Consider the following 26,964-nt stretch of genomic DNA (forward strand, 5'->3'; position numbering starts at 1 on the left):
AATGCAAGATGCATTGTCAAGTCAACAAAATTGTCACTACGCGATGACACTGACGAAACGAAATGCTGATCTTATCTCAAAAGGAAAAAGATTTGTTTGTTGTTACAGTACTTAGAAAGGTTCAGAAATGGACATGCATGCTTGCTCATATTAAACGAGCAACTGTTCGTGAATTTGGCTTTATGAAACATACAGATTTTCATTTCTAAACAATATATCATTGAAACGTTTGGGTTTTCACTATCTTTAAAGATGGTAGTGTGCTCAACTACCGAACATTAACAATTACCTTGCCAACAAATACCAGATATGGTCAAATCTTCCATCTCAATAATCTTTTATTCGCTTGAAGAAAGTTTGTATCAAAGTGGCACCTGAATAAAATTGCTGAGAATTATCTATTTGCAATGGCCAATCACTATTCTTAGTCTGGTGCTCAAATGACAGAACTGAGCGGTTTGGTTGCAATCTTTCTTCTATCTATTGTATGCCTCGTGAAGGCATTCAATGAAGAATAAAGATTTTGAACATTTCATTTTCAAAACCTAGTTTTTCTTTCTGCTGCAAAATTCGATCTCTGCGCATTTATTATTGTTCAGTCAGTTTCTAGATCTGTGCTATGTTTCGCATACATTGTTTTTCGTTGTGATGATCAGAAATAAAAATGAACTGAACTGAGCTAGTGACGTTTAAGAAATTGAAATTTACTGCATTTGGTACAAATGTTTTCAGATCTCTGAAAAGGGCTTAGGTTAAGCCGAAAACGTTCAACTGTTCAAATTTATTGTAAATATAAGTAATGTACTAATGTAGTCTTACAATGCTCAACCTGTGGTGTTGTTGCTCCTTGCCTGTCTACACGTCTTCGAGTAAATCTGCAATAACGACAACTGTTTTGATTAGAGCTTTTAACAAAGATCTTTGATCTAACAATTTTATCACAGCTGCTCTGACTGACTAGTCTGTAGAAGGCACAACTTACATACATCCATTCTTCCAAATATAACGTTGTTCCAACGTCAAACAATAATGTTTGTCAACTGGACGAGTTCTCACCAACACAACAAAATCAGTTCAAACGTTGCATCAATAAGAAGTAAATGAATTTGCTGATTTGATATACTTTCTTGTCCTATTATGACCAGCAACTAAAAAACAGCGCGATCCTTGAATGACCTGCTTGATAATTAGCTTGAAATTGAACCATGCAATGCACTATGCAAAGATAATAGCGACCAGTTAAACGACCAACAACTTAGCTCAGTTGAAGCATCTTGATCAGATTTTGAAACGTATTATCAATACTCCTTTATTATTTCGAGCCGTTTTTTGTGATAACCAATTAGTCTACCGTTTTCTGTTTAAAAAATAAATTTGTTTTGCCTTTTTTAAGTTTTCAACGTTTGTACGGGATAAACAGCTAACACAAACGTCAACATAATGTCTCGAGACAACAAGATACCGTCTTTAACATTGACAGACATGGCCATATTACATTTGATAAACAAACCTAACAAGGATATTTGTAGACATCCGCTTACAAACTGTGTGAACATAATCCCAAATAAAGTAGGACAGGATTTACAAACTACTTGGGCTTCAGATGAACGTTTGCATGACAACGCTTCTTTGTATTTATAACCAAAAATATGCAAAGGATTAACAACGTAGTTGGGCGTCGTCACTAATTCTGATCAAGGCCACCCACTAGACGAGGCGTGGCAGGATGTCCGCAACGAGGATGACTGATCTAATTTATTACTAATTTTCAGAAGCGCAAACGTTTAAATCGTCTTCATTGATGCGTTTGAAGCTGGAGGAGTGGAAGTTTATCTATACCAATTAGGTCATACTTTTGTATCGACGACAACAAACTACCAGTTAATCTTTTTTTATATCAAGCTATACTGGAGATCACATGCTAAGTTTCTTACAGTAACTATTCGTTACGTTTCAGCAAATAGTTAAAAATTAGTGATTGGCTCGGGATGTTAAATTCAACAATATTCGCAAACTTAGCGCTGAAGCATCAACCCTGAAAGACGCAGTTCAACCCATAGGCTATTTCATAGACTGATGCTTGGTGTAATGTTTAAAACGATTTTTCTTTTGGTCGAAACGAAAGTCAATACAAAGCATTTAATCAAAAACAAAACAATTAACTTTGTGCCGAAACGAAACTTTGGAATATTTTCAAACCATTTTTGTGCTGGACACTCTACGTGAGCCTGAACAAATTTGAAAATCATGCTCTTTCCAATTTACAAGAAAAAGAAATTGCCTTTCTGTTAAAGCAAACAAAGGTAATAGATTATAAGTCGAAAAAACAGAGTATTGTGAAATTTTTAAATATTTTTTTGCTTGCAAGAATCCTAATTGCTAGTCTTGACTTTTTTCTTTTGGCTGGTTTGCAAAACCTTCAAATTTTTCTTGAAATCGTTTTGTCACTGCTATTTTATGACAAACTACTTCTTATACAAACAACCAAGCCAAAAGTACATTAACTGCAGTGTCAAACAACGGACAAGGAACACTCTAGTAGCTGGTTTAACTGCTCTTCGAACAATTTTCATACTGGCTTCAAACTGTTTTCATAATGCAATGCTTCAAAATTCAGACGTTTCGTTTGTCAGAAATTTGACTGAATTTAACTGGTTTTAAAAGTCCAACTGAACTTCAAGCCTTGCCTTTCATCATCATCGCACAATCAAAAGAATTTGATCGTAGTTTCCTTTCAAATTCAATATTCACCTTGGCAACACTGGCTTTGTGTGAAACTGCATCACTCTGGGGCTTTGAGTTTTTGAAATAACTATATTTTAAATGTTGCTCTGCATGCTTCAACGCATTCTCGTTATGCTCAATTGCATAAAATTTTAACGCCAAAAGAATGTTTTTGAAGTTTTCAGAATTTATTATCAGTTGCGCAAGGACAAAACAAAATGCATCAATAAAGAAAACGTCCATTCTAATTTTAAAAGCAGTTTACGACAAGTTCTGTTTCTTCTATGTAAACTAGAATTTAGGGGCTTTAAAGGTCATTGCTCATCGTGCCACTATAAATTCCACAACTAAATTGCTGCTCCAAAATCACAGCCAACACACTCTGTGTTATCTATTCAACATCACAAAATGTCAAGTAGGCCTCGTAAAACAATGGTAGGGTCGGGTTTTCAAATAACTTTGGACTGATGCTAATTTAACGACTGCACCCAACTGACCTACAAATTAGCAAGACCACACAACCATTCAACCAACCATCATAAACCCCTCATAGACAATCGTACACAAGAAACCGTTTAGTGGTAAGTCTCTGATTGCTATTGTTTGGCTTTTGAAGCCCGAGTTTTGCTTTTGATGTAGTTTATCATGAACTTAAAAAAATGTTCTTTCTAACTCAAAGCAGATAGCATTAAGCAAGATAAAGTTGAGCCATTCTGCAGACGACTGCAGTGATAATACAGAATAGAAATTAGAATAGAATTAGAATCTACACTGTGAAGTAAGCAACGATCATGCTGCTAAAAGCGAAACTCAATCAATTACAGAATAGAAAACATAGAGTTACTAAATAATTTTTTCAACAGGGAGCAACTATCCACTAAGTAAACTGTAGTAGCCTACTGTTATTGTTGAATCGGGGCATCATACAATAGGCCTTGTACTTACTATTGGAAATAAGCGGCTTTTGAAAGGTGCAAAGCAGAACAAACATGATCTAAACGTCACACAGCTCAGTTTTGAATTGAATTGTTTTTTCAAATAGTTTGTATTCATGAAGGTTGAAGGGTCACAAAAATTGATGTTTGTTTATACAAGTAACAACAGGCGTGTAGCTTATATAGTGTCGGAGTAGGGAGCAAACTTAGGGATGCCCCTAAGCAAATCACCCTTCTTCAGAAAGATAAATTAAAATACTGGGCTAACCTTGAACATGGACTAACACTTTGCTCATACTTTGCTTCACAGTGTTAGGATGCCAATGTGACAAGAAGTGCTTGACACCCCCTTACACAAACCTTTAGTTACGACTTGTCCAACACCTTGCAGCAACATTTCAACCAGGCGCCTGATGTAAGCTAACTGTAAGCTTTTTATAAATTGTGTACATCGTGCAGTTTTGTTCGTACATCAGTACAGTCAACGCCGCAGATATTTTTTGTGATATCTTATACATTAGCAAGAAAGTAAGAATATTGTTGTTAAATGCAAGAACGATATCCCTGCTGAAACCTGAAAGTTTTCCGACCTAAATTAAGACTTTCAATGACTACATTTTTAGTCACAGTATTTCACCTTCAAAAAAATATTACTTCATCAATATCGATAGGGCAATTATCCAATTCATGATCGTCTTTATGTGAATATACAACAAAATACTGAGCGTTTTTTTACGACATATAAAAATAGATTTATAAGTGTTGAACGCTTTGATAAATCGACTAACGACTATCCAAAAACATGATAATTATATAACTATCAACGACATGTTTTGTCTTGGTTACAAAATAACTCTTTTCAAGCTTATTTTTCTCACACGCCAAAATACAAATATCGATTTCTCACAAAAAAATGTACGTCTGTGTATTTTCAAATTGCACTCTATTGCATCCGGCAACAGTTTGTGGCGTTGAACAACATCCTTTCATAACAGCAAAGTCGAATAACTTCAACTTCTTCACTCCAAGCGATTTGATAACTTTGATGTTTGAATTTCTGCGCTAAGGTTATGTGAAAGTTTTGTTTGATTTGTTGTAGAACGCAACGTTGCTGAACCTAGCTCACACCTTTCCTTATCAGGAGATTTTCTCCGACCCTGCAATTCTGTGCCATTGTCAATATAAATTTCGACTCAAGCCAACCACTTGAAATAATTTTGTTTTTTTCTCACGCAAGTCAACTTCGGCGTGATCTCCTTCTTTTAACGTCACAATTCAAGCGTTTCTTTATTATCTCGTCTTCGTGAAATCTCATGCGGCATTATCGAAATCTGAAGATTTTACGATTTTGTGTCTGCTGTTACGACTTCATAGCTTAAAATAGAATAGCAACATGACCATATACAGTTCGCCTTTGCAAAGTTTCAAAAGTATTGAAAAACGCTTATCGGTGATAAATATATGTTCTTTTAATGTTGAAGAAATGTTGACTCGCGGTACAACCAGCAAGAAGTGACCATAAAAAGATAAGCAAAAACGATTTTCAACAGATAGCTGAGTAGAAGACACTAAAGTAGTGCTTTTGGTGGATTTATGACTAAGAGCAAACAGGCTCCTTATCACAATGCTTTCATAGAGACAGGAAACGGCTCCTCTTCACATAGCGCCTCAGAAGCGACGACAAACAACGGCAACTTAATTGTAACGAAAAAAATCGCATTCTTAAGGACACATTTGGTTAAATAGGCTGCTTAAAACGCTTTTCAGATGTCTTGTTAACCGAAGCACATCTGTGAATTTGCAAGCGATAACATTTTTTTAAAAGTGTTCTGTTAAAAAGCATCGTAAAAAGCTTTACAGTAAAACAGTCAATACTTCTTCATTTGTTGTTCAGTGGTCCACAACCTTTAGTGTATAACTTGTGACGACCCCGCAACGACTAAGTAAGAAAAAGGTCAAAGATCATCTTTCATACCTCGTACCTACCTCAATCGTGCTATGACAGGTTTTTAATTTGATGCTTGTCGATATACCAACTGTTCCATTTAAAATAAATCTACCGAGGGCTCTTTTTTTAATTTGCTCTGCTGAACAAGGGACTGGGAAATACGGTGTTCAACTTTAAACAATCTCATGAAAAACAATCTGTATTATGACAACGCTATTCGCATTTTTACAACTGCAAAGACTGGCTTCAATTTTAGTGCCACAGTGACAAATATTGTTTGTCTTTTTTTCAAAAACATATCTCGTATGGTGGCGGTAAAGACTTTATTTGCATTCCAAGTGGCAAAATTGCAATAATCTTAAGTACAATATACTATACAGCTCAGGAGACCTTCTCCCCCCTTAAAAAAAACAAAATTAACAAGTTGCCTACTCATTTTTTACAGAAAAATATTCTGTAGACTATAAGTTGTTTGTCTGGTTGTAAACAAAAAGTAATCTCCAATTTACAAACCAATTTACATTGTTGCAAGAAGTACCAGTGAAGCATAGTCTTGAACAGACGCAGTTCAGAAAATTAAAAAAAAACTTTTATTGTTTTATAATATTTGGTACCAGATTCAATTTGATGGCATTCTTTTTTGTTCGGGTAATCTAAGCAGAGATAGACGCAATTTTGCACCTAAGTAAACACACGCAGTGAAATTTCTGCTCGCCATAATGCAGCAAGTTGAAAAATGGTGATGCCATATTTGAGCTTCTAATAATCCCTAGTTTATTTTTTCAATAAAACAGCAACCAAGAAAAAACATTTTCTTTGTGTCTGGAAAGTATATTTGTCAACAGTCACCACTAATCTCAAAATTATGGTTTCAAACTCTCATTGTGATATCATTTTTACACCTGGAATTTAAGCTCTAGAATTCCAGCTTGATGTAATAAATATTTCTTCAAGAGAAAATCATTTCATTTGAAACTCTTTGGCACTTTTTGTGTTGTTTAAAGAACAAAGAACATCGAATCAACGCGAAACTGCAGCAAGGGATATAGGAAGAAAACAAAGAAGTCTTTGAAGATATAAAACGTATTGCACCAAACATAAAACGCTGAAGAAATGTAAACCGCTTACAATTTTGCGCCCCAGGGGACATGATAAAATCTTTAAAGTTTCTCGTTCGCTTTTATATACAAACCTTTTGTTGTCAAAAGTAATGGATGAATTTGTTGTTTTAAGAATTATTGCTGAAAAGATATCATTATATCCTGTCCTGGTGCAAAGCATATTTCAAAGCACATGTTTGCCCAAGCGTCGATGTTGTGAAAACGTTTCAATTGAACAACACTTTTATGTGGTTATTCTAAATGAGATTGAGCGGTATCATGGCGGTAAATATACAGGTAAACTTTCACTTATACAAATCAAATCTAAAAATATTTATTTTTCGTCCTCCTAGGTGGGATGTCATAAACACCCGTTATCCACTGAACGCTCCAGAAAAAAATCCAACAAACAAATTTCGCTTCAAAAGTGTAATCAAAACCTTTTATTTTCCGTTTAAACACGACTCTAACATAATTCATGAGCAGAAAATAGTGTCTTTGCTCGTGTATCATAAAACTGATTGCTAGAATTCGGCATAGAACTATAAAAAAGATGTTGCTCTAATCGATAAGAAATAACCAATTCATCGTAAGATTCCTCGTGTTGTGTGGAGCTTCAAAATAAACAAAAATGGAAGAAACACAATAATTAGTGTGTTGTAGATTTTCTTAATTGCCATATTGACCACGACTTAGAAACGAAGATAAGTTGGACTTGCAACAAACATTGAACCACAACGCTTGCAGGGACTGTCGGTTAATCTACCCAAAGCGTTGTCTTTCAAATTATCTTGAAAGAAATCGACACGACCTACATCACGATGACCGAGATCGCTTCACCACGTTGTCATGATGATTGATGTTTATCTCATCAAAGGCACAAATAGAAAGCAAGAAAATGATCACAAAACGTCGCATTTGTCGATGAATTAATAAACAAAAATATCGCTCCCTGCGCCAAAGACTTAATGCTCTGAAAGCCCTTGCAACAGAAAAACCCCGTTTTTCTGGCTTTTTCAATGAAAATAGGTGCATCAGCACAACATATTTTACTAATGGACTGGATGGCGTTTAGAGACCATGTTTTCAGTAAAAGTAAGATACATATTGGGTTGGCTTTTTGACAAATATTTGATATAAAGTAAAACTCCTTACATTCACACAAGGTTGTACGCCGATAAGTTTATTTTTATGGTTTCATTCTTTAGTTTATACGATGCGATTCTGATAAATAGTTTGTGTTTATATGATTTACAACCATAATGCACTTTCATTGCACTGTGCATGAAGTCGGAAGTACCGTGTTGAGATTAATATCTCCATGTCCAGCTCTATGGTCGGATGTAGAATTGTTTGTTTTGACAACAACAGCTCTCATGGGCATAGCCGTACGAGCCAGGGGGCAGGGGGGCAGCCGCCCCCCCTGTTGTTTCAAAACGTCGCGAATTCGGGCAAAATCTTGCAATTATTAGGGCAACAATTGCTATATAAAGCGCTACAAAATTGCATAAATTAAGAAAAACTATAAATTAATATCTTTTACCTATCAAACTAAGTACAGCCTCTTATTTGCACAAGAAACGTGCCGCAAAATTTTCATTTGGCACACCCATATTGATATATTGTATTGCATGGTGATCAAACTGCAGTACGAAATTCATTTAATCAACTGCATCATGCCAATTTGGGCAACCACCAAAATATGTCTCTAATACTTTTGTGAAACTGCCCAAATCAAAACGCAAAATTTGCTATATAGCTAATTTTATTAATTTTCACAAATGCATCGTGTTGATTTGGGCAGCTGAAAACATGAAATTATTTGATGAAACTGATTAGTCTGTTTATGCAACTGCCCAAATTAGCGTGAGGCAGTTTCCCCAAAATGAACAAATTCATTAATTTTCCCATTTACATAACTATATCGTTTAGATTTGGGCAACAAAAAAGTATGAAATTGCAGTATCTAATCATAGTCTATTTATAAAACTGCCCAAATTGGCATGATGCAGTTGCCTCGGCATCGACATTTACAAAGTCTTTAATTTTTTTCATAATATCCATAAATGCATCATCTTGATTTGGGCAACTACAAAATATGAATTTATATAAATCTGGTAAATACTTTTATAAAACAATTCGGGTGGGGAGGTCACAGTACTTTTTCAACCATAAACGAACATAGCTAAGCAACACCACAACATTAAACAAAAACATGTTATACCTGTTAAAAGTAATGTTAAGGTGTTGCTTAGCTTTGTTTGGTTACTTTTATAAAAGGTTCTGCTACTATTCGGCGAGTTCCCTATTCGGCGAGAGCCTTTTTCGGCGAGTTCCCTATTCGGCGATTTTTTGAAAATCCAACGACGCCTTCTGCAAATCCGATGATTGAATATTATTCAATATTCAGACATTGAATCAATGTAAATACGTACTGCTAGGCTAATTGGGTTTTTTTAATCCTACGTCACCGTCTGTATGCAAACTTAGAATATATCAAGCTTAGTTATTTTTGTCATCAAATTACCTAGCCTAACTATATTTTTAGAAGTAGTGCTGCCAGACCTTTTTATTTTTGTACTAAAATTCGTATCATCAAAACTACTTTAATTGATTGAACAAAGTTTATTTGAACAGAAGTAGTATGTCTGTGTTTTATTACATTTAATTATAATTTCTCTATTGTTATGTACTTTTTTCTGAATCTGCATGGTCCCCCTGAGCCGGTTTCCTGCAATGTTTATTTTTTGAGTCTTTTATGACATCACAACTGAATATTTAAGTGGCGTTGTTTATTATTTGTGGTGTGTAAAACAATATTTGTTACTCCTACTTACCATGCCAAAGTGCAGAAGCATCGAGCAATGCACAAGCAAGGTATCTTCAAAGATGAATTCAGTTGTTCTATCTTGATTACTTTGGTAAGAAATTCTAGCTAGCTGGTGATCAGTGGCGTAACCAGGGGGGTGGGTGGGTATTGCAAAGAGCGAGTTTTGCCATTACCAAACATTCAAATATCTCAGCCAGGAATTAACAACAAGAAAACATAGAAAATTGTAGCTTTATTTCCGAAAAATGCCAAAGAAAACATGATCTTATCCTTTTGCTATGCCACCGCACAGTACCATTATACAGGAATATTCATAACCACATTTTGTTGAAAATACTCTCAGAATGCACCAAATTCAAAGTAATTTTTCAAAATTTTCTGGGGGAGGCCCCCAGACCCCCCGCTGCTGGATGTCGCCATAACCGAAACACGCCGTCAAAACCCCCCCTTTCAAAATTACTGGCTACGCCACTGCTAGTGATCTTGTTATGTTAGTTTTTCACTGTTATCATGCACCGCATACATTATATTTGGGCAATTTCTATAAAAGCGTGCACATTTGGGCAAATTTACGTTCTGCCCCCCCAAAATGGTTTGGTCTCGTACGGCTATGCTCATGGGACAAGCTCAGCCAGTTCGAAGACCATGTGACTTTTCATTTTCTAAAACTTGTATTTGCTCAAACATATTACGTCAACGTCAAAAGCCAAAAACTCTTAAGTAATTGCGTTTGTTCACGCAATTTCAACATTAGTTTTGTTGCTTAAGTCTACATCAGTGGAAATTCCAAAACATAAACTAAACTGCATTGAAAAACCTGACAAGCAAACGATGTGATGTCGTGATGAACCCTTTTAAATATTAGCCTACTCTTAATGGCTGTTCATATTAAACTGTTATCAATGAAAAAAAAAAAATCATGATTTTTCTTGCAGTTCAAATCTTTGTTTTAAATCGCAGTGACTTTATTTGTTCATTGAAAAATACTAAGGTAATTCGCAGCGATGTCTGTCAGTCAAATTGACTGAGCATGTTTAGCACGCATTCAAATGCAGGCATAAAGCACTATCAAAATCTTGTCAAACGTTAGCTTGGGCACGTAGTTTAATCCAAAATGCTTTTCAAAGTATTGTGTAAGCTTTGCAGTGCATACTTTCATGGACAAACAACTTGGGTGGTATTGTAATCGCATGGGAAAACATGTGTTAATTGTAAACTGTCTTTTACGATAACTTATACATGAAGTATATACATATGCAGTGTACATTGCATACAAAACATCATATATTAATTTAAAGGTTGTGTAATCATGATTATGATGTCATTGAAAATCCGTCATGAGATGTTACAGTTGTTACACCCATGCAGAAATTTTTACATTGATTCGACGTCTGCAGACGTCGAATCAATGTAAAAAGCGGCTGATTTGCTGTATGGGCAGTTCATTATTTCAGTTTTGTGGATGTATATACTATGTTAACGTCATTTGTGTCAAAAAAGTCAGTTCATTAGAAAACTCTCTTCGTCTTTTCGTGATATTTTTCACTTTGGAAATACTGTACACTAACCGATAAAGCTAAAGAACAACATTCACTATTCTCTACTGCCATCTAACGTCAAAAATTTAATTTTAAACGTTGGATAAAAGATATCATTTTCAACGTTGAGACGAGAAGATTCGTTGAAGAACCGAGCAGCACCAGGTTGGATGGTAAATTTGTCACGTCACGTCTTATGCTTCTATTTCTAATTTTGGAGTAACGATTCTCAACCTTTTTGTAGTTAAGGTAGTTACAAGGATTTCCTTTTCGAAGGACTATTAAGCCTGTGATCTCTTAAACTTCTCAAGTAATCTTGATTGAAACCTTTGCAGAATTATTTTTAAATATATTACTTTTAGCGTTGGATGCACTAACAGTAGAGTATCCACAATCAGCCGATTAAGCAGCTTAATTTTCAGATTAACTAATATTTTGTTTACACTTTTTGTAATCTGTTGATTACAACTTCCAAGTACCGATCCACAAATAAATTTCCCTCAAACTGTTTCTAGTTTAACTAATCAGACGATTAGTTTCATTGGCCGCTTAGTAGATATGTTGTTGTTGCCATTCAACTCTTAAACGTCCAATTAGTTAATCAACAATTAGTTTGCACGTTTTTAATTAGTGGATCAGTATTCAGTGATTCTAATCTGCCGATTACATTTGTGAAATAAAAAAAAACTAATCAGTTGATGAATCTACTTAATCGGCCGTTTTGCTTAATGGGTAAGTGATTCGCTGTTGGTGAATTCCACCATGAGCGTTTAAGTTTTAACTTTTTGTCTTGAAATTAATGTATTCAAGTACCCCTCAAAATTTTCCTCGTCCCCTCGGGGGTCCGTAAATCTCAGACCGGAAACCATTTGCTTAGGCGATCTTATGACTGGAATCGTATGAAAATACGTTCTCAAATGACTCATGTTTAAACTGGTGATAAACAGAATAGATAAAATAAAACCGGAATATAGATACTGTATCAATAAAACAATAAGAATTGTTTAGGATGCTGCTTCAGTAAATTCAAACATCAAAGACTCGAAAAGGATTGAAACTCTTCAAGGCGATTAGGTTATTTTCTTGCGTTAGGGTTTAGGCAATCACTTTAAAAAAAACACTACTAATCATTAATCATGATGCTTTGTGTTGTTCTTTTTTAGCTCTGGAAGCAATTATATCATTTGGAAAGTATCCTTAATCCAATGACCTCATATTGCATGACATCATATGCTAAACGCGACAAGTACAAACAAGCTCATTAAGATAAATGCAGCAATTGTGAAGTTTTACTTCTATTTTGGAAAACGGTTCATACGTGTATGACTCAATGTCTTCTGGTACATGTCCAGTCCACAAAACAAAGATTAAACATCTATTAAACATCACCATATTATGTCGAAACGATGTGAAAAGTTATTGTAGTTAGACAGGCAGAAATAGGATTTAGTAAACTTGGATGTGGTGATGAATGATGATGCAACATTTAATCAAAGAAGATAAGTGTGAAGTAAAGTCGGTCTAATACAAACATATATTTTCACTCTATGTAGGACAGCCTGGACAGGGAATTCCTTCTAGTAATTAACACAAGTCTGAATGGTAAGCAGTTGCCATGAGGTTGTTTGCGGATTTTCAAAGCATTACTTCATGTGCTTGCAAAATTGGCAATATGGCAATATGAGACTACAAACACAAAGCCACACCCAAAACAAAACATGCCCGGAAACATTTGAACATCGGTAATATGGAGCTTATGTGTCTTTAATCATCGCTTTAAATATCTCAAATGGACCACCAATTTTGAGCGCTAAAACGACCATATTCATGTAGCAACTCTGGAAGTTGAAACATTATAAAATTTGCAGGATATTGCTTTTTAAAGTTTGGTGTTTGTGATGTTCAATTGGTCTTGAATTCTTTGTCACGTAAGCCTATCATTTTACAGAACACTTCTTTCCGCTTCCATTCGCCTGCTCGTTATGTTATTGAGGTTTTAAAGCTTGACAATATGAATGTTGTTTATTTAAACAAATTCCATTTATCTTGAGCGCTAGCAGCGAACAGCGCACTGCGGTAGTTCATTTGCTGAATTTTGATTTTGTTATCACAACTAGAAGAAAGAGACTTTGCAAAGCTCTATTTTAATTAGCCTATGTGCTGATGTGCTGAGAAGTGCAGGTGTGTGTGAATGTGTTGATATCCTAAACAAATTACACCACATGTTTGCTGTCGAAAAGTGGAAGTGCGCGATGAAGTGATGGACCAACAAGAGCATTTGTTGAGTGCGTGTTATGAGTCATACCAACAGGTTGTTTTGCTTTGAACACTTAGCAGATGCACTGAAAAAGCTGTGAAGAAAATATAACTTGCATTACGTAAATATCAATGCCAAAACCTTAACAGCGTGTGTGATCCTTGACGGAAAATTCAGAAGATTCTTATTCAAACAGAAAGAATACTCAAAACGATTGATCTTTGAATAAAAGTTTTACAAAAATAACATTTCCTTAAAACAGGGGTCACCAAACTTTTTTCTCTGAGGGCCGGATTGCTGCGAGATTGACAGCTGCGGGCCGAATGCAAATTGCGAAAAGATATACAACTATTTAGAATTGACTTGAATTGAGCACAGTAAATAACAAAGTCAGCGGTGGAATAGCAAAGTTGTGAGGAAAATCGAAAGGTGGCTGGAAAAGGGATCCCCTGCTGTGATACACTGCAGGGCATCGTGCTCTTGAAAAAACATTACATCTTTCCAAATTTGGCCTAGGCTGTCCCCATTTGTGGTGGCCTTATGATAAAAACAGAACACCAACATGTAGGCTGCCTGGTGGAAAAATGTACAAATTCAACATACAACAACGAACTATTAAAACGAACAATTTTAACAAAAAAATTTTTCACTCTTTTCCTTAGCACTTGTATTGCAGCTGTTATTTCCGCAGCACGCGGCGGGCCGGATGAAATCAGTTCACGGGCCGGTTCCGGCCCGTGGGCCTTAGTTTGGTGACCTCTGCCTTAAAACTAAACTTTAGACTTCGTAGGTAAACGAATCATAAAAGCAAAAAAATTTTACAAAACGTCACGATACGTATATTCTCTTTTAAAGCATTGTGAATGTAGGCACTTCGTCTACATTGTGAATGGCATGACAAAACAAAGCTTGGAACCAGTTTAAAAGTCTTCAGTATTACATTAAATTTCACGGAGAATCAGACTCTCAACCAGACGCCACCCATGCAGTGTTAACAATGTTTTTGTTAAATCTTATGCTATAAATTATTTTTAACTTCCCGATGTTAAAGAAACAGGATGTCTTGCTGATTTTAAGCAATTCTTTTAAAAAATGTTTGCCCTTGTTATTACTTGCCTGGCTGCCTCTTCAGTCAGCAATATATGGCAACGCAACTTATTCTTCGAATCAAATCAGATTTTTAAACTTTATAAAAATAAAAATGAATGAAATGGCAACACAGCTATGACGCAATAACTTACTTCTCGTCTTCCTCTTCATCCAGAACGCACAAATTTTGATTCACGATTCCAGCCATCTTACAAACAATATTACAACGTCCCTAACACGCAGTTGCAACGTTACTCCAACAATTCTACAATGCATTCAACAACGTCATGTCAATGGATGCGTAAAAATGTCCCAAAGAGGCTGATTTTGTCATAAACAGGTCTACACTTGATCAGCAATAAATTAGCCTTGTTGCAACGAACTCACCACGAGTCACGACCTTATGGGTGAAAGCACGCTACCTGCCTACTTTGGAGCCTCCAACACTTTTGTCAAACTTGCAAAATATACGAACTATTATTAAAACATTACGTAGTTTGAAAAGCATAATGTGTTACTTCAATTGGGCAAAAACCCCAAAAAGTCTAAGCAAAGAGAGCGGCAGATATTCTCTTCACCAAACGTCACTAATTGCTTTTGCCAAATCAGAATTAACAGTTCGGTTTAAAACGAAAAAGTTTCGAATTGCTTGAAGCGAGATCTTTCAGATAGAAGATCATTGTGAGCTTTAATCTCAAGTTGACATGAATACAAACAAACTAATCACCAGCTGCAGAAGCTTGCTTTGACGTTGCTTCAACGTTGTTTTAACCTAAACCAACTATCAAAGATTTCAACAGATTTCATCAGTGCTACGATATCACGTTTGTCTAGCACTTTCCATTAATCTACATAAAAATGATATTTCAAGATGGCGAAACCTGTGTTTTGTTGTCCACTGCCTTAAATACATGAAGTAATTAAGAGTCTCATTCAAACGCTTGAGTTTCTTTTCAATACACCAAAACGAAATGATTGTGTTGCTGTGTGAACCCGTGAGTTAAAGGTTGCATTGAATTAAAAAAGTACACTTTTACCTAAGCTGCGGTTGCTCAATGCAATTTCATGTAACGATTAAAATATCTTTCGCTGATGTGCACTTAAAGTTGCAAAACTTGCTCAGATCTGTCACAATAAAATGTGGTTTCATGGCAATTTGAAGAAAAACGTCGCCGAATTTCTGTACGTTTATCGAGGCATCTAATCCACGGTTGTACAAGGGATCTCTTTTTAATCTGCTCAGTCATCTCTCTCGTCTTATCAACGTGTTTCATCTGCAAGATGACTGCAGCAAAGCTATTATAGCTATTTACTTGAGGATTTAGTTGCAACTTCAAAAGAACACGAAAGGTTGAACTTGGATTGGTTGAATAGCTGTCAAAGAACGTTACGTTGTTGGCTCAAAGAAAATAAGAATTCGCGTCAAGATCTCGCATTGCAAAACGCAATAGTAATTTATTCTCTATCTTGTTCTACTATGCTTGCAATAACTTTGGCCCTTTTTAAAAAATCAGTTCTTTTTACATTGATTAAACATCAAGAAACATTGAATCAATGTAAAAATACAGGTTGATAACTCATGTCAGGTTTTTCTGATTGAAGACATTGAACAGATAAAATCTAAACTTCTAGCCTACACTTTCAATATATAGATCCAGTTCTTTCTAACACAGCAGTGTTTTTAAGATTAAACAGAAGTGATGCTTCCATACTCGCAAAGCTTAGTTTCTCTTACAACATAAACTACAACTTTTCTTTGACAATTCCCTTACAACTTTCCTATAATATCTGAAATGTTCTCTTGAAGACACGCCCTTTGACCAAAAATGTTGTTAGTCTATTAACCGCCTAACTTAAGAGCGGACAATGCCAAAAATCATCATTGTTCCGTTGCTAGATAGCAATCTACTTTCCAAAAATATTTTCTAGCGTCATTTTGTTCCGCATCGCTGCACATAACTCCGAAGAACAGGTCGCATGAGCATTGGGCATTTGAACAGATAAAAGCAACGCATCGCTGACCATCCATGATCAAGAGCGGATATGTTAACTTTGTGAAAACTATTTTTGCCAGTAGCGGATATGACAACACACTTTAGATAAGAAATATTGATTGTGTGACAGAAAATAACAAATCCAACCTCCGGATTTAAAATTGATATAAGACTAATCAATTGACCTCACTCTCCTAAACTTGAGGTGTTTTCTAAACAGACACGGGCGCAAAGAAGGTAAGGTCGTGATGTTCAAACGAACCACGAAGCGGTATAAGCGCATGCACCACTAGTACACAGGAAACCATGTTTAAGGAAGAATTTTTTCTCTACACCTTAAAAAAACAGAAATTTAATTTTTGATACTTTTTTGTGTCCGCCAACGTTTCATAGATGCAATAAAAACATTGAATCTTATTCATTAATGATATCCAATGATTTTTTGGGTTGTTTGTTTTTGTTTTATTCAGTTTATAGCTAAATTGAAGATGTGAACTTTAACTGTGAATATTACATGGCTTAGACGTAATTAGGGGAATGGATAATGTATTTCAGTTAATTCTAATTTTTTTTTGAAAACTCCGTTATAAACACAGAAAGTACAAAACGATAAAATACAAAAGTGTATAAAATAAATCATGATGTCACGACGTATTGCATTACATAACATTGTCAAGTTTCAAGAAAGCACTCGATAGTTTGAAAAATGCGGTTGTTAAACTGCACAGTGGAATTGCATTTGTAAAAAAATCAATCTTTTTTATTTATCAAACGTATAAAGTTTTATCAAAGAATTTATGTTTTTTAGTAGAAGAAATACAGTAGCGTGTGATCAGCTGACAGTGTATAAATGTAGCAAAGTTTTTCCTCTACATACATATCTGAAACACATCACTCGTCACATCAATCTTACAAGTAAGATGTTTTGTTTTGACTGCAGACATTCTGCAAGTGTTTGATGTCTGATGTACTGTAATAAGCAGTACCGGTAGCTTAGCAAGAGTTTTCAAAGTCAAAAGAAAATAATGCTTTCTTGGCTCCTGCTGACAATGTGTGAGCCATTGTTGTTACTCCCTGTACATTGTTGCATAGAATGTAAAGTCAATTTGGTGCCTCTAATACTGCGCCTAGAGAGGGATATCCCCCTCTCCCTATCTAGGGCTTTGATAACCAACAAACTGTAGTTTGGCTGAAATAGTGATCAAATATTACAATTTATCTTCACAATTAGTTTGGTAAGTTGAAGACGACAAACAATACTTGATTATACATCAATGACATTGACAGACAACTATTTATAAAGTTGTGAAAAAGTTTATGGTAAGTTGATATTGTTTGCTTGGACACCTCCCAAATAGACAAGCGCATTGTTTCGTATCAGTCGCTTAAACGGGTGAATTGACAAATTGGAGCACGCGGCGTTATTGCAGTGCAGATATAGCATAAAGTCACGCACGAATAAGATGTTAAACCGATAAAATAAGTCGTTCAACGTTAATCTAATATTAAAGAACAGATTTGGCATTGTGCATGAAATGTCGAACAATGCATTGCTTTGTCCGAGTGGTCGTATTGCATTTCATAATAATCCTGTTGAAACCACTCAACTGTGACCTTTTTATTTGCAGTTTGTGTTTCGGATTTTCATTCCCGTGACAAAAAGTGTTTCTCTATCAAAAATTTTAAATCTAAGGAATTCAATTGTTTTTCGTAATACACCTTGCATTTTCTTCATCGTTTTCATATTATAATTCGCTTTTGTTCTGTTTTATCTCAACAATGCTTTCAAGTGTTTTCTATAGAGATTATCTACCGATAAAACTTCACCAAGTTCTTCTACGCCTTCAGACATCGAAGAAGATTGTTAAATTGCATGTTTTATCGTTTTGTTTGTTTGTAGGAATCTTGATCCCCAGAATGAGAAAGCTTCTTTAAGAACTAAATTCAGGCAGTTTCGCACATTTCTATAGACTTTGAACCACTAACGCAGGCCAAGTTACAGGCCAAGTGGCCTAATGCAGCGTGGTGCGCCACCGACACCAAACTACATGGTTTTATACAATTATACCCCACCCGGTGGCGCGACCTCCTGGTATGGACCTGCCTCGGCCGACTTGGGTCAAGCTCAACAGAATCCGAACCGGAGTCGGTCGCTTCCGTTCCAACATGCACAAGTGGGGCCTAGCTCCCTCATCGGCCTGCGAATGCGGCGCGGAGGAACAAACTGCTGACCATGTCGTTCTCGAATGCCCCATCTACAAGGCACCAAATGGAACGCATGGTATGGCAACGCTGGACGAAGCTACACTCACCTGGCTCTCTACCACCTGCCCTGAAATTTGATTTGATCTAGTCTCAAACGAAAGAAGAAGAATTAAATAAAGTAAAATGAACTTCAGACAATCTCGCTTTTTTAAATACGAAAATATGCAAATTTTATTTTCGAAATGGTTGTTTACACAGAACAAAAAACGTCCTTGTCTTGACAATTTGTCAAAAAGTGAGTATCCTTTAGCGATTTCGTTCAAAGGAAGCATGTTTTGTTGCTACAAGTTTTTACAAAGCTTTGTGTTGTGGTACAAAATTATGTATTGACAATAGCACTTGAAAGAATTTATTTAGTTTTAAAGTGCATCTTCTGCTTCGCGTCAATACCTGCAGAACATCTACCAGTCCACCCATTTGAAGACATGCCTGTTGCAGTTTGCACAACAATGTTCTGAAAGCTCTACCTAGTGACAAAACTTTTAACAAATTATTACCACTTGACGGCAGCCTACACAAAAATAAGCTGATAAAATTCTTGGTGGTGAAACAATGTTGAAAACAATTTTCCAGTGAGAATAGGTTTTTATCTTTTATGCGTCAAATACTGTTTTGCAAAGTTCAAAGCAGTTGCAACTGGATAACTTGTAATATATCAAAGCATTGTAATTTGGCACAAAAATTATTAGAAACAAAATTATTTTGCCGAAACAAAAGTTTATCTTACTCTAAGTTATAAAAGGCAGCAAAACGAAAACACAAACGAAGAAAACAATTTCGAACCACTCTGCATGGCAGGTAAAAATAAACTAAGTCTATGTGACGTAGTGTGGACGATTTTCACTTGTCACCAAAATCACAACCACAACATTGATACATTCTATAAAACTGCAACGGATTTCAAATGGCAAGCTGGTCGACACAAAATGCACTACACTGCAATTTAGTGAAAACACTTAGCCTATATATCACTCGCTACTGATGATCTCAGTAATCTCATTCTGTTCTATACATTTTCAACACGTCAACAACTATAGTTGCACGAAAAAACAAAATACCTTCAGAATTTCAAGTTAGCAATTTTAAAAAGTCTGACATCAGGAACGGAAATGCCAAAGTTTCTCCGATTTTACGGCCCCACATAAAGCTCCAAAGACGGATCAAAATTTTGGCTAAATGCCACACCCAGACATATGTAAGGTCCGATTACATTTCACAAACCGATCTTGCAAAGATCAAAATCCTTACTTCTAGCATGGACTGCACGGCATACAGGATACGCCCAGCATAATTTCAGACAATTGAATCTTTTGCAGCGACCAGTAGGCTACTCCAAAAAGTAAACACATTGAATTTTTAATTGCTTACTTTCTCAACTATTTGCAGTAGCCCAAATCTAATTTTAGTTCTCGTTATTTTTTATTGTTAAGATTATATTGTACCAAACCGTATCAGCGTAAAAATAGCTTAATTATTACCTTATAACTTATATATTACAACATCACCAAAGTTCAGAGAACTCCTTCCTATCTTCACAAGCAAGCAACATTCTGCTGCAATCAGAGGTCAAGTTTACTCCAGTTGTGTGAGGAGTGTCATGCCGAAACGTGGGCAGCATTAGCAAACATCATTAAGCGCTTACAAAAACGTAATGACAGAGCGACTGTAAGATGGGCCTGCCTGAAGACAACATCCAGTTTGAGAGTATTTTATCCAGGCTTAAAATCAGTGTTGTACGCGTCATTGAAATAATTTGACGGCGTCAGCGTCAGCGCAAATTGCCTAAAAACTTTACGGCGTAAAGGACTGCGTAAGCTCTTAAAGAAATTGACGGCGTCAGCGCTAATTTCTAGCGCTATTTTTTGCCAGCGTCTCATAAAACGCAAATATTTCAACCAAGTTCAGGCTAACAATAGCTATAAATAAAGAGCAGGTATTATGTTTTGAGACTGTATTGTAATTAGCTGCTCAGCCTATTAGTTATTTCCTTGCAGAAAAACAAGCATTTTAAAACGGTTGTCTGACAATCTGCTGCGTTTGGGACGCATATTCAGGGGCGCCGAAGCGATTTTTGATTGGAGGGGCAGGAGTATGAAATAAGGGCACTTTTGTTGCTGAAAGGCCAATTTTTGAACAATGGCATTTTGAACCAATCAAAGAACAATGGCACGGAAGGGCATCATGCTATTTTATAATCATGTAATAGGCTATAACTTACTGTGATGGAGAATTTTGTGTCTTGAATATTATTTTGAGGCAAAAATAGAACATTATAATTAGGCTAAAAGCGAATAGCATAAATTGTTATATTGCAAAGTGTGCAGTAGCTTACATGACCTTAAAAGGGCACCATTGCTCCCTCTTTCCTCCCCATCCAAAGAAATTTGAGGGCAGGGGGGCATCTGCTCCCCCTGCTCCACCCCCGGTTCTGGCGCCCCTGCGCATATTGTCCTTTCCAAGTGAAAACATGCGTTCCACACTAGCGCTGGTTGGTATTGGTGTGTTGTATTTCAAAAACAAGTTGAAAACGTTTAGTCGGAAAGGTATCACTGTTCCAAGCGTGCTGTGATAGTTTAGCATGTATAAATCTTTTAACGAGGTCCACTGCACCAACACCGCTCTTTTCAGGGGCATAGAGCTCTTGAAATAAAGTATATTCAACGTCCGCGATGCCATTCATGGATTTTTCGCTTTCTGTCTCTGATCCCTCGTTCTCAATACATGGTGATCACCATTTGGCGAACTTCTTCCGCATGTATTCCAGGGAGCCATTCCAACCAACGCAAAAACTGGTAATTCGGATGAGTCGCGCTGGCCAGAATACATTGTGAAACTCTTATTGTGAAACGAAATTTTCCATGAAAACAAAAATGACGCTTAGCGCTTGACGCTTAAAATCGGCAAAATAGTTGACGGCGCTATCACTTCCGTCAACTGAAAAATAAATTGACCGCGCTAGCCTCAGCGCCAACAAAAAGTTGACGCCGTCAATTTGACGGCGTCAACGTACAACACTGCTTAAAATAAGAAACACTGGTGAAGTCCTCCAACCGGGCAGAATGAGATGCCTTAGGCACGTTGAGCGCAGCACTATAGCTGGATCTCTCAGGTCAGATGCGTCAATGTTGCAGCACAGCGGGGTCAAGGTGAACCAAAACTTTCTTGGGAAAAACTTGTTAAGTGTGACCTCTTAGCCTTGAACATAGACTCTGTTAACCCAACAGACCACGAGGTTTGAAGAGGAAGACTTCCCTCTCGGTAGACAGACAGGCCACTCCCTCAACATGAGGATCAATTTATGGCCTGTATCACCAAAATTGGTTGATGAAGATGATGATCCAAGGCCGTTGGGAGAATGTTTGGGGCTCGGTATCAACCAGCCCGGAGCTCTAAACAAGACACCTCTAGAAATAACATTCTACTTCCACCGCTTCAAACAAGGGGAGATCGCTCACAAATTCATTAAACAAAGAGATAGTGTAGCCTACTTTTGAAAATAGAGTTTTGAGAGTTGTCGCTTAACCAAAAAAAGAATCTCAAGCAAATGCAACTGTATTATGTCAAAACAAGATTCCAAAAAGTCCAAATATTTGATGTTTTCTCCCTGTGCCTGTTACGAAGATTTCAGGCTCATTACGCCATTCCTGATAGGCGTCCAAAAAAACTTCCTGAACCCTCTGTCAACGTAACTGCTTGTAGCCTGTTCATAGCCGTTGTACTTGACATTTTATTTACTTATCAATGAAATCTAAACCAACAGAAAATTGCTTTGTGCCTTCCCAGAAATACAGTACGTCCTGTTATGATTTTTTGAATCAAGTTAAACTTAGGTTTTCGAACATTTTGAATCAATGTAAAAACGGCGTATTTTGCTCTCTGGGTTGTCACGCTTGGCATCACCAATCAAACATCACCACACGTGTGTAAACCAACAAAGACAGGCCCTCATTAACAACAGACAGGTTAGCTAAACATCACAAGGACATCCCGCCATGTTAGGAATCATAACGTCATAAGTCACTTCCTGTTGACATTGCGAATAATACAATAAATTCATATCAGAGATTTTACCGCTACTGGCAAACACGTGGACTAATATACCGAAGCTCATGGCTGAGAGTAAGCCCAGAGACGTCATTAAAAATGAATAAAATTGACTTGTCAAAATGTTTGCTAGCGCATGCAAACCTGCAATATGTCGTAGACTATGTTGCCAAATATCAGTATGCTTTTCATGCGAAACGAACGTAATAATATGATCGTTCTTAATTGTCGAGCATTCGTTCATTATTGTCGAGCAATTGTTCAATTAAGTGAGATAACCAAATATCGCAAAAGGGAGAAAAAGGGTGTTTTTCTAATAAATAAACTTGCAAACATGAAAACATGCAAAGTCATGCAATAATTAGCTAATAATAAACTTCTAAGGAAAACAACATTATACGGAAAACATTGTCTAACCTGTACTAGATGTAATCTTTGTCTTGTGATGTCCCCTGTTCGTACCCCTGGTTCTGGTTCTATTCCTAATGAAAAAGTTACAGTTAATAAACTAATATCTTATAATTGATAAATTGTTTCAAACTCAAAAAATAGATAATGACATGCAAGAAAAGCTCCTCTCATGCTTTGACGAAAGGTCTCAACTGGCACATTGAAAACACTCAAACAAGTCTGATTTGAGTCCTTGATGAAGCTACAGCAAGTAAACATTCTTGAACATAGAGCAGTCATCAAGGGACAAGAAAAATATCTTTCTTTTGCTCCAATGTTCTTGTACATTTCTATTATCTGAAAAAGTTAAGCGACTGAGACGTGCGTCAGTTCAGAACAAATATGGCCGAGAAGTTCTTGCTTTTTTGAAGACAAATCGCAAGCAAACATATCTAACACGGACATTTTACAGAACTGCTGGAACATTTGCACTCTGAGATTGATATTCTAACCTTTAAGAGAAAACAGTCTTGAGACAAACATAAATTCATAGAAACATCTCAATGCAGACAGTAAATAGTCGCTGCAAAGATAGAGGAGGGTTTGTAAATCACAACCATCTTTCGGCTACGATACTGCATTATGCCTATTCGGCAAATGATTATATAATTTTACTTGTTCAGTTCGGTTCAGTTCAGTTTGTTTTTATTTCTGACCATCACAACGAAAAAAACTAACAGTATATATATGACAAACATAGCAGAGGTCTGGAAAAAGGTAGAAGCGACAATACGCGGAAGTTATAGCGTGCATGGTACCAAAGCAGGACAATCAGTCTAAAATATGGCACGGTCGCTCGCAACACTTTAATAAAATTTTTATAAATTTTGTAAAGGAACTTGCTGCTGACATGGCCTATCGTAGTTTGATGTTGAGTTGATGGATTCGCACATCAGCAGGAAACAGTAAAAATTATTGAATATTCAACACACATTTAAAGCTACACGCGGTAAGCCTTGTGCTGATAGAAAAGGAAAATGCAATGTAGGTCTCTTTGAAACGATTCGTTTTTTGGTTGACACAAAACATTAAAGAGTTTTTTCAAAATGACACAGAAAAAATAAAGAGAGAATTTTGCGTCGCAGCGAAACAAATTTTGTTTTGAACAGCCCCAAACGCCACATTCATCTTGCAGCCGTATCAAGACCTAAGTTAACTGAACAGCCACGCCGTGACATGCAGCCAAGATCACAGTTGAATCTCAGATTAGCACCTTCGGCAGCTCACAGTTATTAAATCAGCTACAATGCCTCACGGTGAATGAGATATTGTAGCAAGTCCTGACTCTTGGGAAGGTATGCAACATGGATTGCAAATAAAGCCCAAAAAACTTTCGATCTGTCTGCGCATTTCAAATTAAGACCGCATATAGAATTACAGCCGGAATACTGAAAAGTTTGGATGTGCATCATTCGTGATTCCTTCTCTGGCAATATTTTCAACTTTAAGGCGATGAATTCATCTTCTGAAGGAAATCCCATTCATTATATGAACGTTGCAACTTTGTTTGTTGAAGATTACAGCTCACTAATTGAAAAAGGGTTGTGGCTTTAGCGGTATGAAGTCATCTTCCACAGTCTCAGAAATTAGTTATGCGATATTGTTGTCTGAGTGCTGTTAAAAAAAAATTGATAAGATTTTCAAGTTTCAACATTTTTATTTGAAGTGTTCTCAGCAATTTTGAAAATTAGACCTTGATAGATGTTTTCTTTCAACCAAACTACAAAATAAAAACACGTTCTCAGAATGCCAATGTCGTCAAAGAAATTACGACTCGTCATCAAGATTCATCACAGAACTTGCCAACAGAACGTCGACGTCAAGAGCAATTGGCATAGTTTAGATAATGTATATATAAAAACATTCTTACGTTTGTGGAATGTAAGCAATGGAATAAATGTGACTTTTTAAGTCTTTCTGAAATTGGTCTTCAACATGTTTTTTGTAAGTTATTTTCTCACTAAAATTTTTAACTTTTACGCATCGGCAGGGCCTCTGAGAGAAATTTTTACTAGGGGTACAAAGAGTCATTCCGGGCCCCCCTCTCACTCCGGGCCCCCTTTGTCTTGGGCAAAAAGTGTGATGTTTGCTTAAGCGTATTGCACACCACACAACATTTTACTGCAGAATTGGACATCTGTGCGCAATAATAGTATCAGGCTGCAATAAAACTATTATTTTGTGTTGTGCATATCATGTGATCTGTCCCTCACCAATTTGTGTATCCTGCATTGAATTCGTGTGTCAGTTGTTGATGGTGCTGTTGAGAGGTGTCGCTTGTACTTCTACATCTTTAATGTAAGTTTTTTAAATTCATGTTTTTATTTCTCTTAGATGTAGCTTATAATTATTTCTGAAGAGGACACTATGTGGTGTCGAAAACGTTGGATTTAGTAGTTTTTTCATGTTTATTTTGTGTGTTTAATGTTAAATCCGTTAACGTTACTGAGAGTTATATGTATCTGGCACAAGCCAAGCTCTCTACCAATAAGGCTCAAACATAACATCTTGTTAAAACATAATCAAGTTAATCATCTGACCAATCCTAAACTTTCTTCATTAACTTTTGCATTCACCACATGCCCAGCACTAGCAGAGGTGAACGAGAGAAGTCACTTTTTTTACGCCGGCTCTGGTCCTGCTCCGAAAGTATTCTCCGGCTCCTGCTCTAACTCCGAAATTCATTTTGAAGTGAAATAAGCGTGAAACTACCTTTGTCACATAGTTTTTAAAAAACACAAAAAAAACACCTGGGCTTTTTGCCCGGGATTTTCTCAAACTTACTTTTGCTACACTATGCCCCTCCCGCCCGGACAGGAGAATAACTAACTTTTATGATTTAATTTAAGGTGCTTTTAACAGAACATTTTTGCACGTAAAGCATTAAATTACCACTTTGGGACCCTAATTTGCTTGCAAAGCACTCGATTACCTTTCTGGGCCCTTTTGCTAGATTACGGGCCCCCCAGGAGTGGACTAAAGAATAACAACTTTTATGCTTGAAATCAGTCGTTTAGGATGGTTTTAACTAAATATTTTTGGACGTAAATTATAAAACCACAATTTCGGGCCCCCAACAAACACACGCCTGGGCCCTCAAGGGTACACCGTACCCTCGGTACCCCCCTCTCATAGGCCGTGCGCATCGGTACTGTTAAAAAAAGCTATGAGAGTTTTCTTTTGAACATCTGATGATAATGCGGCTTGCCGACTCTAAAATCGAACTTTCGAGATTTTGCTGAAGTTAAGGGTTTCGCTTTAAGATAAAAATCACTCGAAAAATATTTGCAACCAATGCACATTGCACAATGCTATTCAATCATATAACTTTACGAGAAATTATTAAACATGACTTACCCTTTACAAAATCGATGATACTTTTGATAAGATTTCCACAATCGAGAAGTTGAAGTTTAGCTCACTTCTGCATCTGTCATCAACTTTACAGATTTGTTTGGGTTGATTGCAGTCTTTGAGTACTCACAATGTACTGACTTATGGGTTCAGTGCCAAGCTGTTATTGACAAACTCTAGTTATGATTTCATAGAAAAATCTAGCACTTGAACAACCCCTAAAGTTACAGTACAAGTTGAAGTTAATGAGTTGTAGCCTACAGCATTTCATTATATTAATCTATTAGACTACAAGGCTATCATTTCACTACTTTAGTTTCATTCCTATCTAGCTGAAGTTTCCGCTTTGACATGGCTTCAAGTTTTGTCGGCTGGGATGATGTTAAGTTACTTCTAAAACTTGTGAAAAACGAACATAAAATATCACGTAATAAAA

General features: G+C 36.4%; 1 protein-coding gene across 2 annotated transcripts in view; it reads right to left on the minus strand.

The window, feature by feature from the left end:
• LOC145782086 (tripartite motif-containing protein 2-like) overlaps window positions 1-26,656 on the minus strand; it is a 39,366-nt gene extending 12,710 nt beyond the window's left edge. Inside the window, exons 1-2 of one of the 2 annotated variants that reach the window (XM_082593853.1) lie at window positions 26,532-26,656; window positions 23,142-23,206 (exon numbers count right to left, since the gene is read on the minus strand). Coding sequence is in view for 1 of the 2 variants with exons in the window: in XM_082593845.1 (XP_082449971.1) it covers window positions 14,574-14,629 (56 nt within the window). In the remaining variant the exon portion in view is untranslated. Of the gene's footprint in view, window positions 1-14,573; window positions 14,681-23,141; window positions 23,207-26,531 lie in introns of those variants that run through there. The other variant, XM_082593845.1, reaches the window with a different exon arrangement.
• Between the last annotated feature and the right edge of the window lie 308 nt (window positions 26,657-26,964).

This window comes from Aplidium turbinatum, chromosome 1 (assembly GCF_918807975.1).
Source record: "Aplidium turbinatum chromosome 1, kaAplTurb1.1, whole genome shotgun sequence".
NCBI classification, from domain to species: domain Eukaryota; kingdom Metazoa; phylum Chordata; class Ascidiacea; order Aplousobranchia; family Polyclinidae; genus Aplidium; species Aplidium turbinatum.